We start from the raw sequence: 19,091 nt of genomic DNA, 5'->3' as shown, positions 1-19,091 counted from the left end.
ATATCTCCAAAATATTATTAAGGTTGCCTAGCTCTCAGACAAAAATTTTCCTAGTTATTTTAATTTTTGTGATTTTGCGTCAGTAGATCTTTATTATTTGAAAAAATTTAGGGTGGCTGTGATATACCTTTTGTTAATTTAACAAAAATTAAAGATTGTAGAGTAAAATACTCAACGATAATAAAAAGGTACACGTTTAAAACATATTTTAATTATTACACAATTAAAACTAGATATAAACCTATAATTATGTGACAAAAATTAGCTAGATGAAATCAAATGTTCAAAATACTGTTAACTGCATAAAATGATTGACTTTTCAAAAAAATCTTTTCATTTTAAAACGCATTACGTGGAGTTCTACCTCGAAAATCAGCTACAATAATAATTTCTCTCGACAATAGTTGGTCGAGTTTTTTAAACACTGTTTTTAACATATCCCCATAAAAAACCCAGACTAGATAAAATCAGGAGCATTTAAGTATTCTATTAATTGGTGAATGCACACTGCATCCACCAACTAATAGAATCATATCAATTAATTCTCTCTGATGTAGAATAAGTTTGCATTTTCGGCAAATTTCTGAGAATTTTTTTTGTTTCAACTGACACAAAATGATAACTAGTTGTTAAAGTTGGACTAATTACACAGCTATGTTGAAGTAACGTCAGAAATATCACAGTCACCCTAGATTTTATCAAATAATAAAGATCTACCCAGATCAGATCATGTAAATGAAAATATCTAAAAAAAATTTTGTTTGAGAGGTAGGCAACCTTAATATTATTTTGAAGAGACATGTATTCTCTATCGAATATCGGAATAATATACTGGGTGTTCCATTTAAAATAAAATAGTAACATGCTTTTAAAGGCGACCAATATTCAATATTAATTTTGTGTCACCCTGTATAACTTTTTGGATCTGGATGGAAGTTTTAATTTGATTTAAAGTACAGTAGTTAATTTAAGTACAGGGTGGGCCAAATTCGACGCTTTTAAATGGGAACACCCTTTTCTATAGGAGATAGACAAAAACAAATGTTGGTGTCTGGGGCTCAATTTTTGTCTAAAACATGATAGTGAAAACCGCATATCGATATCTGTTACCGTTTCGGAGTTACGGGGTGTTTTTCAAAAATATGCATTTTTAACAAATCGCTGTAACTTTTTTGCTATGGAAAATTTTGTATTTTTATGAAAACATTCCCAAAGCACCTTTTTACGTAGGATTTAATGGTTTAAGTATAATTTTTTTAAAATTAATAATATAAGAATTATCAACAGAAAATTTGATTTTTTATATGGGACATCCTGTATATTTATAATTTATTGAAAAGAATTTAAAATTACCTTTCCAAAAATATAACACACTTGATATTTTGCTCGATTCCTCTTCGAGATATAGAGTATATAAAAATTCGACCGCTTTAAATAAGTAGGCTTTGAACGGCACCGGCTGTAATGCCAAAAAATTCTAGTTGTGAGCATCAATTAAAACGAAAATAATATTTGCTATGAGAGATGCAGAATTTTATAACAATTTAAAATATGTATATTTAACCAACATCAACACATTTAAACTATATCTAATAACAATAAAAATAAATAGCAAACCAAGACATGAGATTTTGCTACAGGTGTTAGACATATCGACCGTCTTACGTTATGGACAGACGGGGCAGTTTTTGAACATTTCTCGGGGAATTCATTAACTCAGTAGGGATGAAAGATACCCTCTCATAACTGCTAAGTTTTTCTAATTCTTGTCTAGATTATACAGAATAATAAGAAACCTTTATTCTTCCGCAAATATATCCATAGGATTAGATCCATGGGCACTAAGTCAGGCTGCCTCGACGGCCAACGGCTGGGATCTTGGTTAGCTATTCAATTATTCTTGAAATTGTCTGCAAAAATTTGCTGATAACTTCAGCGTTCAGAGGCGATGCGTCGCGTCGTCTTGCTGGAAAAATATGTTTTCGAGTTCCATTAGGGGCATATCATCAATAAGTGGTCCAAAGACTACCAGTTAAAAGTGGCGAACTTTTAAAAATTCTGTATTTCGAAGGGGATTATAACAAAATATCCAGTGTGCTATATTTTTGGAAAGGTAATTTTAAATTCTTTTCAGTTAATTAGAAATATAGAGGGTGTCCCAAATAAAAAATCAATTTTTATGTTGATAACTCTTAAACTATTAATTTTAAATAAAATATACTTAAACCATTAAATTCTACGTAAAAAGGTGCTTTGGAAAAGTTTTCATAGAAATACAAAATTTTCCATAGCAAAAAAGTTTTAGCAATTTGTTAAAAATGCACATTTTTGAAAAACACCCCGTAACTCCGAAACAGTAACAGATATTGATATGCGGTTTTCACCATCATGTTTTTGATGAAAATTGAGCTCCAGACACCGATATTAGTTTTCGTCTATCTCGTATAGAAAAGGGTGTTTCCATTTAAAAGCGTCGAATTTGACCCACCCTGTACATATTAGGCTATATCGGGTAATTACAGTTGAGGGGTTAGAACCTTTGGTGTTACACAGCAAAATAAAACACTAAATCACCACAATACACCTAAACACTTTTACTTATACATTGGTTTGGTTTGGCGAAACGCGCATCCAGTGTAAAAGTAAAAATGTTTTGGTGTATTGTGGTGATTTAGTGTTTTAGTTTGCTATACCGGGTAAATTCCAATTTAGGTAGCTTTTATTGTAATTTGTAAAATTTATTGTAAAATTGTTCTTTATTTCTAGAAAATGTTTTAAATATGTCAAAAACCTTACATTTTAGTCATATACTTCTCTTTTAAAACTCACCTTTATTTTTTCTCCCAGAATCCGAAAATCACTTAATATATAGGGTGTTCCCTTAAAAAAACACAATTTTGATATGTAACTTTTTTTGGAGACACCCTGTAGAACTCTCTATATTTTTAAAAAGTGCTCTGAATTAAGCTACATGTGCTCACAAAATTTCATTGCAATACAAACTGTCGTTCTCCTTGGAGCTTCCGCAGCATATGAGAGGCGCCACCCTGTATAGACATATTGTTTCTAAAATATCAGTTACTGTACTTGATAATTATCAAAGATTATTATAATTTTTAAAATATTCTTTGATATTATTCAAAATAAAGAAATCTGTTAAGAATAAATTAACAAATAATTTACAGAAAAATGTATATTTTAAAATAGAGATTATACAGAGTATGTAAATGTATAAAAATCTGTCAGATCAATCATCGTCATCTTCTTCAGCCCACTTTAAATCATCGTTATAATATAGAAAAATACTCGGCACGTAAAAGTTCTGGGGAAGACCTAATTCAGTAAATTTGTCTCTTTCATCCAATATGCCATTTTCTTCTAGTGTTTGATTCATGTTCAAATTATTATCTAAATATCTGAAAATTAACAAAGAATTTAATTGAAAATTAATGCATAAGCTTATTTGAAACGATATTTACTATAACCGAATATACAGGGTGGTCCGAACTGTATTCCGGAAACTTCGGCAGCATATTCTGCAAATAAAAATAAGTAAAACAGTTCGTATATATGTATGTCTTACAATGCTTAGTTTAGGAGATACAGGGTGTAGAAGTTTCATTTTTATTTCGATTTTTTCCAAATAATTTTTCAAGTAACGCCAATATTTGATCAAAAATTGTGCCTAGGAGTTTTTTGATATGAGAAATTTTATTTTGATGTCAAAATGACTCCTAGTCTTTCTCCTAGTTATAGGGAGCGCCACCTACATGTGTTTTAACTGTTTTGAGGAGTAATAACTTTTCGTCCGTACCTGTATAAAACTACTGGACGAAAAAATATACATGTTAGTGATTTTTTTACGTAAAAAATGTTTCTTGGTAAAAATCGCCACGATCAACCGTTCCCAAAATATTTAAAAAGGAAATAGTCAATACATGTCATTATTGATAAAATAAATATGTTGAGTAGATAGTTATTTGACTGAAATGATAATAATCAGAAATTTTTCTTCGAAAAAATGACGATGAAACAGTTTCTGTTGAACTTTTGGCACAAAAACATTTCAAATTTATCATTTCAGTCTAATAACTATTCAGTCAACATGTTTAATTCATGTTTATGATGACAGGGTATTGATAATTTCGGTTTCAATTATCTCGCAAACCCTTGCTCGTAGCGATTTTTACCAAGAGACCTTTTTTACGTAAAAAACGGCGACAATGTATATTTTTTTTACTCAGTAGTTTTATACAGGTACGAAAGAAAAGTTATTACTCATCAAAGCAGTTAAAAACACGTAGGTGGCGCCCTGTACAAGTAGGAGCCATATTGACATCTAAATTAAATTTATCATGTCAAAAAACTCCCAGACAACAACTTTGACCTAAATATTGACGTTACTTCAGAAATTATTTGGAAAAAATCGAAATAAAAATGAAACTGCTACACCCTGTATCTCCGAAACTAACCATTTTAGGATATACATTTATACGAACTTCTTACTTAGTATGTTGCCGAAGTTTCCGGAATACAGTTCGGACCACCCTGTATAATAATATTATTTTAATGTTTCCAATGATAAGACAAATCAATTTTCTGTTATTTTTTTTTCTGTTGTTATATTATACAGGGTGAGTCTTAAAGTGCAAATATTTTTAGAGATGGTATATTTCGAATAGAAAATAATTTATTATTTAATTCTTATTAATCTTTTATTAATTTATTATTATTTCTGGGGAATATATTCGTGAACGATATTTTCACGGTAATTAAAAATAAAAAAATTTTTTTTTCGTGCACCCTAAATTATGCAGTTAAAATACATTTCGCTATATATCTATACAAATTTAATATAATAATGTAAATAACTAACCTCCAAGTGTAACTATCGGCATCGCTGTTAAACGCCTGGTAGCGTTGCACTATGCGATAGAGTGTGTCTTCGCAACATACGTTGATGGTAACTTCAGATAATGTTAGCATATTTATTATCCTTAAAGGTCGAATTCTTTTGCTCAATAATCCCACTTGATACCTAAACAATTATAGAATTAATTACGTAACATTAATTAACATTTAGAAATGTCTAATATCCATAGACTTAAAATAAAATATAGACTGAGCATCTCATTCATAAATAGCTGGAACATGCGGTCAGACAATGTCTTGTTATTGTTGTGTTATTGTTTTAGGTTATAACGAGTGCGACACGAGCGATAGATAGGTTGTCTCTGTCGTAACGGTCGTTCCCTGACGACTCTGCCGAGAAACACAACACTGTCTTTCGTTTCTCAAGTACACCTGAACTCTCCGTATCATAGTCGGGTAATTTTTTTATTTTAATGGGGCTAAATTAAATTAAAAATATATCATATTTAAACTTTTTTATATTTTATTAAGATTTAGGATAGGTTTTCTAAATAAAAGTTTAGAAAAAACGTCTTAGAGTCCAAAAGGATAAAAATAATAAAATACACATTATAGAAGAAATTTTATAATCGAAATTACGTAATTTTTGAAATTGATAATAAATTATTAATTTTGGTCTAACATTTACAACCCCCAATATTAATCAAAACAGGATCTATTCCACAGATATAATAGAATCAGCGACAGGGAGAGAAAAAAAAATATGATTGTTGTAATTTTTTGTCTAATTAAGTGATGTCTTATTATGTAAATTAGAGAAAACATAAATCTGTTCCATTAAAGCAAGGAAGGTGATAGGAAGTGGATAAAATGAAAACTACATTTATTTAACTCGGTACTGTCTTTATTATACCGGATGCGTCCCAAAAGTGGCTCATCCCCCATAATTTTTTTATATTTTCAAATAAAAAAACAAGATTTAGTATGTTAGTATATGACATAAATTAGGATTGATTGACGCATTCAATTGTTTTTGGTCACTTCCTGTTTCACCGGAAATGACTATAACTTTTAATTTTTAAACGGCACCCTCGGTATATTTCTACTTTATTCGATAGAAAATGACACTCTGAATAGAATGACATATCATATGTCAACTTTTGACATTTTCGCATATGGTTTAATTGTAATTGTAACACGCGGTTCATAACGACAATGTTACTCGAAATACCAAGAGTGTGGTATCAATATATTCATAAAAAATGCTTTTTCCAAATATGCTAATAAGTCAGTCCCTTGTTCCATTTGAAAAAATTGACATATGTATGATTAAAATACGATTTGTACATCTTTTAACCGGCCTAGACAAGACACGAAACCTATTAGACGATCAAAACTATTTTTCCAAGGCTCCTTGATTAAAACTTAGTGTTTTTAACAACACCATGGCAACCTGGTTGAAATTTAAAAATACGATTTGTTTTTAAGCGACAATGTCAAAAAGTTGACATATGATATGTCATTCTATTCAGAGTGTCATTTTTTATCGAATAAAGTAGCAATATACCGAGGGTGCCTTTAAAAATCAAAAGATGTAATCATTTCGGTGAAACAGGAAGAGACCAAAAACAATTGAATACGTCAATAAATCCTAATTTATGTCATATACCTACTAACATACAAATCTGTTTTTTTTATTTGAAAAAATAAAAAAGTTATAGGGGTGAGCCACTTTTGAGGCGATCCGGTATATTAAAAAATATTGTTTCATAATGTAATATCATTTTAAAATTCTTGTATGTTATTTTATATTCTGAAGATAATTTTAGAATAAACCGGAATATATTTTTAATAAAAACATTATTAATTATTAACAGTGTTATAATTATGATTTTGTTACAATGTAAGTAAGTAAATAATGTAATGTAAGAGAAAAAATTTCGATTTTACATCTAACTAAAATATTGTCTAAATAAGGGCCTTTCTACAACAACGCCACTGACTCCCAATGGGTAAATTGAGTTGCCTACCGGTCGAAAGTCGTTTCAAGACTTAAATGGATTATTTAAGTCAAATTTCTTGCAAACTTCGCACTGGCGAACCATATTTTATAGTTCTTGAACAGAAAAAGTCAATAAAATAAACACTTAAGGACTACAAGCTAAGAAAATGCGTTAATACAGCCGGGGACATAGCGGCAACAAAGCTTTACCGCACACGTGCGACGCGTACTACAAGGTAATAAACGAATGAATAGGCTCCCTAGCCTCTAATCGGTGTTGTCATATTGTAAAGAACTTATCCTTTTTAAACAGTATCCGACTTATAATTTAGTAGTATAAGGACTATTTAATACATCTATGGAATATTAAAACCTACTTTATTAAACTGTAGTATTAATATCTCAATATATGTGCATAACAAGAAAAAAAATATTGATAATATTAAAGACGTGACAACATACGCTGGATGAGGAAGGCTCGGTCGACTGTACCCAGAAGTAAACATGTGTACAAAAAAGATTGTTTGACCGCGTTGAGACGTAAATAGTGTAGTCTATATTTTATTTTAAGTCTATGCTAATATCGAAATATTACGAGAGTTTTTTGTTATAATATTTATAGAGTAAAATCTCTCTCACAGAGCAAACAGACATAACTTATTTTCACAAGGATGAAACCTTAGGTTCTCAGTAGTGCTCTCATGTGCTTTGAATACCGGCGTGTTTGTGAGGTTCGCCCTGTGACACCTTGGCAGATACCAGGTGAGAAGGGTAACTAAAAATAAGAGTTACTTAACTTAAATTTGTATCGCTGATTTTTGTATACAGGGTGGCCCATCGAAAACGTTCCTCAAGGCATAACGGCCAGGGTAATTTTTTTTTTCGGAAAATTCAAAAACACGTCAATTTTGTTTGTGAGGGGGACAACTTTTGTTCCAAAAATGATTGCAAAATCTTCAACCCTCTAAGCGGGAGTGTCATCCCCCAACTTTTTTCAAATGGGAAGGGGGATCAAGTGGTACCGCAATGAAAAGGGCTTTTTATTCTCTATACTTTCCCGCTTCGTTTTTGAAAATCGGTCGAGTCATTGAGAAAATATGAAGAATTGAAATTTGAAAAGTTTATTTAAACATTTATCAGAGTAAATGATAAGGATAAATTCCTTCGGCCAATTGGCTGTTTTTTCTTATTATTTCTAGATGTTTACGCATTTTTTCACTTGCCACAAGGTTGAACGATCAGGTGCGGCAGTTGCTAGATAGCTGTTCTGTGACTTGTGCGTTGAAGTTCTTCTCAATATCGTTAAACTTTTTAACAATTATGGTGTACTCACTTGCAGAAAAAGTGGAAATAATCGAACTTTATTTTAAAAATAATGAATGTAGCAATCGTGTTCCGCAGATATTGAATGAATGCCATCCTGAAAAACACCTTTATGGCAAAATTGATCGCGAGTTAGTAGCAAAATTTCGCGAAACTGGTTCCGTTATGAATAAAAAAGAGCCAGAGGGAAAACCCTGTAGTAAATGAACTATGGAGGTATTCGTATTGGGTCAAGTTGCCATGGATAGTACGCTGAGTACAAGAAAATTAGCCAATGCAAAATTAGCCGGCGTGAATCGTACCAGTGTCCAAAGGATATTAAAAAAACACATGTTCCACCCGTCCAAAATTCAGTTGGTACAAGAACTCAACGAAGACGATTTTGATCGTCGCTTGCAATTTTGTGAAACTGTGAGTGAACGAGTGGCGAATGATAATAATTTCCTATTTAATGTGTGTTTTCGGATGAGTGTACTTTCTTTTTGAACGGTGTAGTTAATCAGCATAACTGTCGGTACTGGGCTGAGGGCTTTTCACGGGTGCCGTGAAAAAGCCGAGGTGCCGAGGGTGCACACACAAAACCCTCAGAAATTGAACGTGTGGGCTGGTATTTTTGGAAATTCTATTTTGGGTCAGTTTAACGATATTGAGAAGAACTTCAACGCACAAGTCACAGAACAGCTATCTAGCAACTGCCGCACCTGATCGTTCAACCTTGTGGCAAGTGAAAAAATGCGTAAACATCTAGAAATAATAAGAAAAAACAGCAAATTGGCCGAAGGAATTTATCCTTATCATTTACTCTGATAAATGTTTCAATAAACTTTTCAAATTTTAATCCTTCATATTTTCTCAATGACTCGACCGATTTTCAAAAACGAAGCGGGAAAGAATAAAGAATAAAAAGCCCTTTTCATTGCGGTACCCCTTGACCCCCCTTCCCATTTGAAAAAAGGTGGGGGATGACACCCCCGCTTAGAGGGTTGAAGATTTTGCAATCATTTTTGGGGCAAAAGTTGTCCCCCTCACAAACAAAATTGACGTGTTTGTGGATTTTTTGAAAAAAAAAATATCCTGGCCGTTATGCCTTGCGGAACGCTTTTGATGGGCCACCCTGTATATATTGCAGAATATTGCTCTGAAGTAGTATCAAAAGTATCCGACACTTTCCATGAATCAAAACTTTTATCAGACGCTTTAAAGTTCCACAAGAAATATATGAACTTTACTTATTTTTACATGTCTGATTTTTACATAAGGGTGAGTTTCCTACGATGTTCTCTATGGGTATCTCGGAAACTACTAGAGAAAGAGAGTCGGTTAAATGGAGAAAGAATTGCAGTTTTGTGGGGTCATATGCGCCTTTCAGATTTTTGAAAAAGTTCATGGCTTACTAGATATTTCGAAAAAAACAAATTTCGGGTATTTTAAAAATTGTCCCTAATTCCATTATAAGCTATTTTAGACAAAAAGTTTTCAGATAAAAGTTGTAGATAATCACATCCTTAATAAGACTGTGCCCTCCGTTTTCTTCTAATGCCTGTCATTTTTGACATATGATACAAACATATGTTTTTTTAAATGGAAATCATAGTCGGCCACGATTTCATAAAAAGCGCCATTTTTTAATCTTTTTAGCGATATAAGCTATAATATGTTTTCTTCGAAAAATTACTGAGTTATAGCCAATTCTTATCATTTTTAAACAATTTCACTTAGTTAGCCATGAAAACAAGTTCAATTGTCGTTGCTCTCGAGTGGCGGTACTAGAAAATCGGCCCTTTTATGAGAATAGGTAGTAATTCAGTTTTAAAAAAATGTAACTCAAAACAATGGCGGATTTTTTGAACACTTTCTAAAATAACTTAAAGTGTATGCAGTGATATTATTTTTTTAAAGTTTTAGTTTGTGCAATGTAAATTGTAAGGAACCGATTAGTAATATATTCTGACTTTTTATAAGTCATATAAATCATAACAGAATAAGAATACCATGCAATCTAATTGAAATTAGTCAAGAAAGATTAGAATTGGCCATAACTAAATTTAACTTTCCTAACATGTCTTGAAAACCGTTCTCTAAAAATGTAACATTCACCGGTCAACGTATCCTCGAAAATGTATAGTCAAGAAAAGTTGAACCAATAATATTACACACTTTTCTTCATTTGAAAAATCCATATTTACAATTTTTGCTTATTTCAATTTACAAAGTTTGGATGTGACAACTTCACATTTCTGAGAGCAAAGGCGATTAAATTAATGTTTCCATGGCTAACTAAGTGAAATTGTTTAAAAATGATAAGAATTGGCTATAACTCAGTAATTTTTCGAAGAAAACATATTATCGCTTATATCGCTGAAAAGCTTAAAAAATGGCGCTTTTTATGAAGTCATGGCCAACTATGGTTTCCATTTAAAAAAACATATGTTTGTGTAGTGATGGGCAAAACTGTTATTTTTAGATAACAGTTGCAACTGTTATAGTTATTTATAAAAAACAGCTTAAAATAACAGCTTAAAAATAACAGGTTTTTTATTTTACTGCTAAATATCTGAAAGAGTATGAGACGGTCATCGCCAGGCGTATTAACGCAGTTGCAAGTTGCAACAATGACGTGCTCGGTGGTAGTATTTCCAGGGTGTCAAAACATTTCTAAATATCGATTGTTATCTAAAATACCTCTCTAAAACGGTGGTTATTTACAAATAAGCGCTGTTTACAAATTGCGATATAACAAAGCCAAAATTCGGCCACTCGTCTATAGTATATACCTACGCCCTGCCCCTCGATCCGCGTAGATCCTGAATTGCGTAGCAGTGTACAGGGTGCATCTCACTCGAGAAGCTCTTAGTTATGATTTTACCATTTGCGGTCAAAAAATAGCAATATAAGAAAATGTGTAGTATATTCTTCATAAGTAAACCAACTACACACTAGAGTTCGAATTAATTTTACACTTAAACTAGCGTGTACCCGCGACTTCGTTCGCGTCGAATTAATAATTTCTAATGGTGATGATAAAGCAAAACAAGAATTTCCATTAACATACAAACTGGATAAAATTTTCTCACATTTGCCAAAAATAAGCTTTCTAACGTCGAGCAGTTTAAGCAGAATCGTGGTTAATCAATTACTCAACTTTTGGAACACCCTGTATGATTTTTTAAAAAAATTCAAAATATGTAAAAAAACAAAATAAATTATGCGTGTCCAGGCGTTTTCCCGAAAGACTAACGTTTTTTAAATAACAAATATTGTAATATTTGAGGGGCGTTTTCACACTGTTGGAATTTGAGATTCGAGAAACCCTCCTTATCGAACCTCAACTCCACAGTCAATCCGTTTGCCAAAAATCAGCTTTAAACGTCCAGCAGTTTAAGCAGAATAGTGATTACTCAATGGTCATATTTTATGAAACACCCTGTATATATTTTTAAAAAATCTTAAAATATGTAAAACAACATAATAAAATATACGTGTTTTAAGAGTTTTTAAATAAAAAATATTCTAATATTTCAGAGTAGTTTCACCCCCTTAGAATTCGAGTTTCGAAAAATCCCTTCTTATCAAACCTCTACACACTAAAGTCAATCCGTTTTCCAAAAATCAGGTTTTTACGTCAAGGGCTTTAAGCAGGATCGTGATTAATCAATGACCAGATTTTTCAAAACACCCTGTATACATTTTTAAAAAATCTTAAAATATTATTCTGAAAATTTTTCAGAATAAATATATACCTAAATAACAACCTAAATAGTGAAACAACCTAAATAGTGAAACTTAATAAGTAAGTACTGAAACATACAGCGCCATAATATCTCGACCTCCGTCTGTTATGCTCGTAACAGGTTGAAACAGAATGTATCTAAAACAACTGATGCGTTATTCCCCAACCTGTTTCGAACCTCCATCGACAATCGACCGATGCAGCAGCGTTCCTTTCCCACACCTATTATCTCGTCCGCCGCCCTGTTATACTTGTAACAGGTTGAAAAACAACATATCTAAAATGACTGCTTCTCCAACCCGTTGCGAGCCTCCATCGACAATCGACCGATGCAGCAGCGTTCCTTTCCCACTCCTGTTATCTCCACCGCCAGGCGTTATGCCCTCAACTGTTTCAAAAAACCTGCTTCTTTTATATCCTATTATTTTTAAGCTGTTGTAAATACGACCATTGACGGTATCGACCGAAGCAGCTACGTTCGCCGTAGCGCTTTCCCCACTCCGTTGTCCGTTGTCTCGCCGCCTGTATCGATGGTTGACGAAAAATATGTTTTCCATCCATACTAGTTGTTTTTGAATTGCTTCGAGCAGCATAGAATTTCGTGGTGATGCAGAGCGCCGACTTCGTTTTTCCTTTCACGAGCGGCCGATCTCTACGTGTCGTTATTTTATATCTGTTATTTTTTAAAAGTAGTAACGGTTGCGTTATGTTATTTATAAATAATTGTTATAAAATAACAGATAGTTAAATAACAACCCATCACTATGTTTGTGTCATATGTTAAAAATGACAGACTTTAGAAGAAAACGGAGGAAACAGTGTTATAAAGGATATGATTATCTTTGAACTTTTATCTAAAAACTTTTTGTCAAAAATAGCTTATAATGGAATTAGGGACAATTTTTAAAACAGCCGAAATTTGTTTTTTTCGAAATATGTAGTAAGCCAGGAACTTTTTCAAAAATCTGAAAGGCGCATATTTATGACCCCACAAAACTGCAATTCTTTCCCCATTTACGCGACTCTCTATCTCCTGTAGTTTCCGAGATACCCATAAAGAACATCGTAGGAAACTCACCCTGTATATGTATGTTATTAAAACAGCTATTATAAAGTGTTATATTTCTCATCTTATTTAAATAGAGATGCAAAAATATTAAATCGAAACCAGTTGTGTATTAAAAAAAGTAAAAATAAGTAACAAATAACATGAGACCTTCTAGTTTCAACAAAAGTAAAAGGAAGTTTTTTTCTCAAAATCAGCTAATTTCTAGACGAGTAAAGTAAAAATATACCTTCACCATATCGTCAAAAAACTTTCAGCAGAAACAAGTATGCATCTATATTCTGTATTAAAAAAAACTAAAAATAATGAACAAATAAAATGACTTTTTATAGCTATTATACAAAGCTATTATCCTTGTTTATATAAAGGCTGTCAGTTTCTCTCGTTTCAACAAACGTAAAAGAAAGCTTTTTTCTCGAAATCAACTAGTTTTTTTGACGAGTAAAGTAAAAATATACCTTCACCATATCGTCAAAAAACTTTCAGTCAGCCTAAATTACTAAAATCATCCTTGGCGTAGGACAGTCAGGAGCTCATATACGGAAAGGGTAATGGGGGTAATTACCCCTTTAGAAAGTAATTTATATATCGGCATAAAATAAAAATGTCATAAAAGAAATGTTCCAGTACAAGATTATTTTCTTTCGCAGTCTTAATACCTTTCAGCGTAAATTTAATTTAAATCTATTACGTTACTTAAATATTTCCACTATACCTCACAGACTCTACATCTACCAGACCTACCTAGACACGCTACATGAGGTATTGGCATAATTAAATTATAGGTTCCCAGAAAGTTTTCTAGGTATTTAGAATCCTTGGCGGATATACAAGACTTTAAAGCTTTAAGGAAAGTAAAAAATAGTTTTCTTTAAATTGACTATAAGAAAGAAATAAGGAAAAGAATGGTAGAAATCGAATTTTGTAGAAAATTCCACACGTGTAATTTTTAACCAATCAGAACGTGTTTTTTTGACAAATCACCATGGCAACGGAGATAAATTTTAGTGAATTTTTTTCCTTATGGGCACCCAACAGCGAATTATACTCGAAATTTTTTGACGTTTATAATGACAGAATATTTTTTTGAGAGTCTGGTTTTTATTTGTTTACATGATAATTTTGATACATTTCAATTACAAAGCTGAGATATTTTCTATATTCTTTGGACACCTCCTTTCTTCTTAATGGCGAAAATTTAGGACATGGAATGGACTGAATTAAATGTCTATGTCTAATGAAATATATATATATATATATATATTTATTAAATCGACGGAGTCAGACCCGGTACGTTGAAGATAGGCCGTCAGACCCGGGGTATATTGGACGAAAAATGTTCAAGCGATGCCTTCAGGCCCTGATGCTGGACCGTTTAATTTGTCCCAGTTATATAAAAAATAGAGGTTTATTCGTTTTCGCCAGACCCACGACGTTGCCGCTTTTAATTCTCAAATATTTATATTAGAATTAGACGAACGGACCTTTTGACGCGGTAATTGATCACAGTGCAGAAGTAAAAACGGTGCATTTCTGCTATAGTGAATATTATTGTACTTATTGTTAGTATTAGATATATTCTGTCTTATAAATGCATCTCTACGAAAGCGTTTTTATCTGAAATGTCTTTGTAATAAGCATAATCAAGTTACAATGCATTATCAATTTCGTTTAGTAGATTTTGTAAGTGTTTACTAAGTGATGATGGAACCCCGTTTATTATCTTTATACTTTAAAAGAAAAAAAGTTTAGCTACTTCTACAACGAAATCATAGCATCGAAATAAATTTTTAGATACTCGTACAATTTTTTGACACGACGATCGATTCCGACAAAAAAAAATTTAGTTACTTCTACAATGATATCGTAGCATCGATATAAATATTTAGGTAGGTACTTGTACAATTTTTTGACACGACGATCGATTCCGACGACTGTCATTTCTAAGATAATTTGACGCCGTGTTTTGGAATCATAGGGTATGTGTTTATTTATCATTAACCTTTTTTCTATTTTGTTATAAAGAATTATTTTAACTTATTTTTTTATTACATACAGATATGAGGGCGGCAATTTAAAAATTTGCACTGTGGGCAAGACGGCTAGAAAAAAGATGCTCATTTAGAATATTAAGAAATTCAGACAAAAAAATGAAAATACGCATTCTTTAAAGATTGTTTCTACTAGTTTTATTTAAAAATATAAATAATATAAGGTCTCTCTCTAATCTGGCGAGTTGAGTTTGGATGAGACTGTAAACAAAATTTTTAAAAGTATAAATGTAATAATTTAAATTTTCTGCGTCTGATCAAATTCATGTAGCAGTAAAGTAAGAAAAAAGTGTAGCTTTAAAAGCATCAATTCCTGGGAATTCCATATTTGTAGAGGCTGGGAACCACCTACTTTTCTGGGAACCTCATAATTTCAAGTTTAAATTATTAGAACTGTGATTAAAACAAATCACTATTTTCATTCATATTGCAATCAATGAATAATAAGAATATTATATTATCAAATATTACTCTAATTAAATTTTCGAATACAAAGTAAATATAGAAGATAGAACATATTATAGAGATGCAACCATAAAACGTGTTTGTCATATTTACATGGTGTTGGTAGATAGCATCCAGCCGTAAACTGAATATACAACGTACCTATTACAGTAGTGTGTAGCCACAGTTTAAAGAATACGTGTAGCTGTCAAAATTTTTGTTTCCATCCAAACCAAACCAAACCAAACGAAAAAAACTTAGGTACTACTACAACGAAATCATAGTACCGAAATAAATTTTTAGGTACTCGTACAATTTTTTCGACACGATGATCTATTTAGATGAAAAAACTTTAGGTACTTCTGTATATGTATAACCATATGCGAAAATATCAAAATTGACATATTATGATATAAACATTATTGAGGAAGCATCCACACTATCCTAAAAAACGGCAGTTGGCGTAACGGCGTAACGATTTGGAATAGATTTCCAGTAATTCTATTGGCTGAAAAATTCATCTGTCATAAATTTTATTTGTCAAATTCATCTGTCAAAAATTTCAGAATAGAATTACTCGAGTCGATAGGGTGTTGCCACACTATCTCAGGTCGGCGTATTGGCGGCGTAATGACCTTGAATAGATTTCCAGTAATTTATTGGCTTAAAAATTCATCTGTCAGAAATTTTATATGTCAAATTCATCTGTCAAATATTTCAGCCAATAGAATTATTGAAATCCATTCAAGGTCATTACGCCGTTACGCCGATACGCCGTTTCTAGGATAGTGTGGCTGCACCTCAAGGTCGTCACGCCGTTACGTCGTTTTTAAGATAGTGTGGATGCACCCTCAGAGTGTAATTTATATCGAATAATGTCTAAACACAAATACGACGACCGATTTAAACGAAACAATTTTTAGGTACTACTACAACGAAATCATAGTACCGAAATAAATTTCTAGGTACTCGTACAATTCTTTTGATACGACGATCTGTTTTCTGGAGGCAAAAACATTTTTAGGTACTTTCTACGTAAATTTCTAGGTACTCGTACAATTTTTGACCCATCGATCGATTTAGATGAAAAAAAATTTTAGGTACTTCTGTAACGAAATTATAGCACGAAATAAATTTTTAGGTAGGTACTCCTACAATTTCTTGACACGGTGATCGATTTAGATGAAAAAAACTTTAGATAGTCGTACAATTTTTTGACACGACGATCGATTCTGACGATTGTCATTTCATAGGTAATTTGACGCCGTTTTTTGGAATCATATATATGCCATGTGTATACTTATCTAATAAGTAAAGTATATTCATTTAGAATATTAAGAGATTCAGACGAAAAATATCAAAATAGGTAGTAAGTATTCTTTAAGATTGTTTCTACAAGTTTTATTTAAAAATTGTAACAGAGAACTATTATTTTTATAGTGCCCCTCTCGGACCGCTTGGACGAGTCCATTATAAAAAAGATCGAGGGACAGTAGGTAGAAAAAACATATGATTTGATTTGTCACGGAAACGTAAAGTTTAATAAAAGTGTTTTGTTGAAATTCTTCGAGTTTTATCATAAAGTTTATGGTTCGACACCTACCAAAATAATTATAACGAATCCCGTCACAAAATATAAATAATTTAAAGTCTAATCTGGCGAGTTGAGTTTGGATGAAACTGTAAACAAAATGTTTAAAAGTGTAATGTAATCATTTAAATTTAAATAAAATTCATATAGCAGTAAAGTAGTAAAAAAAGTGTAGGTTTAAAAGCATGAACTTTTGGGAATTCCCTATTTTTATAGTCTGGGAACCACCTATTTTTTCTGGGAAACATACTTTCAAGTTCAAGTTATTAGAATTGTGATTAAAAGAAAGCACTATTCTCATTCATATTGCGATTAATGAATATTAATATTAATAATATTATACTACCATATATTACTCAAATTAAGTTTTCGAATACATAGTAAGTAAACATAAATAGAAGATAGAACATATTATAGAGATGCAACCATAGAACGTATTTGTTATATTTATATGGTGTTGGTAGATAGCATCCAACCGTAAACTGAATATACAACGTATTACTGTAGCAATCAACATTTTTGTTACACTAAAATTACTATTTTAGATCTTAGTGAACGTAGTAATGTAATAAAATCAATTATTGTACTGATTAACTACCATATAATCGAAAAAAAAAACGGCGTCAGCGGTGGCATGAAATGAAGATTGCTGTCATTTTATACCGGGTGCGTCTCAAAAGTGGCTCACCGCTATAACTTTTTAATTTTTTTTAGATAAAAAAACGAGATTTGGTATGTAAGTATATGACATAAATTAGGAATTATTGACGTATTCAATTGTTTTTGGTCACTTCCTGTTTCACCGGAAATGACTACAACTTTTGATTTTTAAATGACACCCCCGGTATGTTTTTGCATTATTTGATAGAAAATGACACTCTGAATCGAATGACATATCATATGTCAACTTTGACATTCTCGCTTTAAAAAAATGTATTTTAAATTTCAATCTAGAGTGCCATGGCTGTGTTAAAACACTAATTTTTTAATCAAGGAGCCTTGGAAAATAGATTTGATAATCTAATGATTTTCGTGTCTTGTCCGGGCCCGTTCTTATAAGATGCCCAAATCGTATTTTTAATCATATCTCAATTTTTCCAAACGGAACAAGGGAGGCTCGTTAGCATATTTGGAAAAGCATTTTTTACGAATAATTTGGTACCACATACATGGTATTTCGAGTCAAATTGTCATTATGAACCGCATGTTACAATTTCAAATAAACCATATGCGAAAATGTAAAAAAATTGACATATTATGATATGTCATTCTCTTGAGGGTGCATCCACACTATCCTAAAAACGACGTATCGGCGTAACGGCGTAACGGCCTTGAATAGATTTCCAGTAATTCTATTGGCGGATGCGTCTCAAAAGTGGTCCACCGCTATATCTTTCTTATTTATTTTTTTTTGGATAAAAAAACGAGATTTGGTATGTTAGTATATGACATAAATTGGAATTGATTGACGTATTCAATTGTTTTTGGTCACTTCCAGTTTCACAGGAAATGACTACAACTTTTGATTATTAAATGACACCCCCGGTATGTTTTTACATTATTCGATAGAAAATGACACTCTGAATAGAATAATATATCATATGTCAACTTTTGACATTTTCGCTTAATAGTATTTTAAATTTCTATCTATTATAGAGTGCCATGGATGTGTTAAAAACACTAATTTTTAATCAAGGAGCTTTGGAAAAATAGATTTGATAGTCTAATGATTTTCGTGTCTTGTCCGGGCCCGTTATAAGATATCAAAATCGAATTTTTAATCATATCTCAAACGGAACAAAGGTGGCTCGTTAGCATATTTGGAAAAAGCATTTTCTACGAATAATTTGGTATCACAATTTGGTACTCGAGTCAAATTGTCATTATGAACCGCATGTTACAAATAAATCATATGTGAAAATGTCAAAAATTAACATATTTATGATATGCCATTCTATTCAGTGTGATTTTCTATCGAATAATGTAAAAATATACCGGGGGTGCCATTTAAA

The 19,091-nt window shown here is 31.8% G+C and overlaps 1 protein-coding gene across 1 annotated transcript in view; it reads right to left on the bottom strand.

Annotated features, from left to right (window-relative positions):
• Positions 1-3,191: 3,191 nt before the first annotated feature.
• Positions 3,192-19,091, bottom strand: part of LOC115884767 (cytochrome b5 domain-containing protein 1) — a 28,309-nt gene continuing 12,409 nt past the window's right edge. The window contains exons 2-3 of the mRNA XM_030903444.1: positions 4,877-5,038; positions 3,192-3,416 (exon numbers count right to left, since the gene is read on the bottom strand). Of these exons, the coding sequence (XP_030759304.1) occupies positions 3,248-3,416; positions 4,877-5,038 (331 nt within the window). The 3' untranslated portion in view covers positions 3,192-3,247. The remainder of the gene's footprint in view (positions 3,417-4,876; positions 5,039-19,091) is intronic.

The sequence above is a fragment of the Sitophilus oryzae genome, unplaced genomic scaffold (assembly GCF_002938485.1).
Source record: "Sitophilus oryzae breed Bouriz unplaced genomic scaffold, Soryzae_2.0 scaffold_111_pilon_pilon, whole genome shotgun sequence".
NCBI lineage: Eukaryota > Metazoa > Arthropoda > Insecta > Coleoptera > Curculionidae > Sitophilus > Sitophilus oryzae.
The sequence above is the reverse complement of the archived record's forward strand: the minus strand, read 5'-3'. Positions and strand labels throughout refer to the sequence as shown.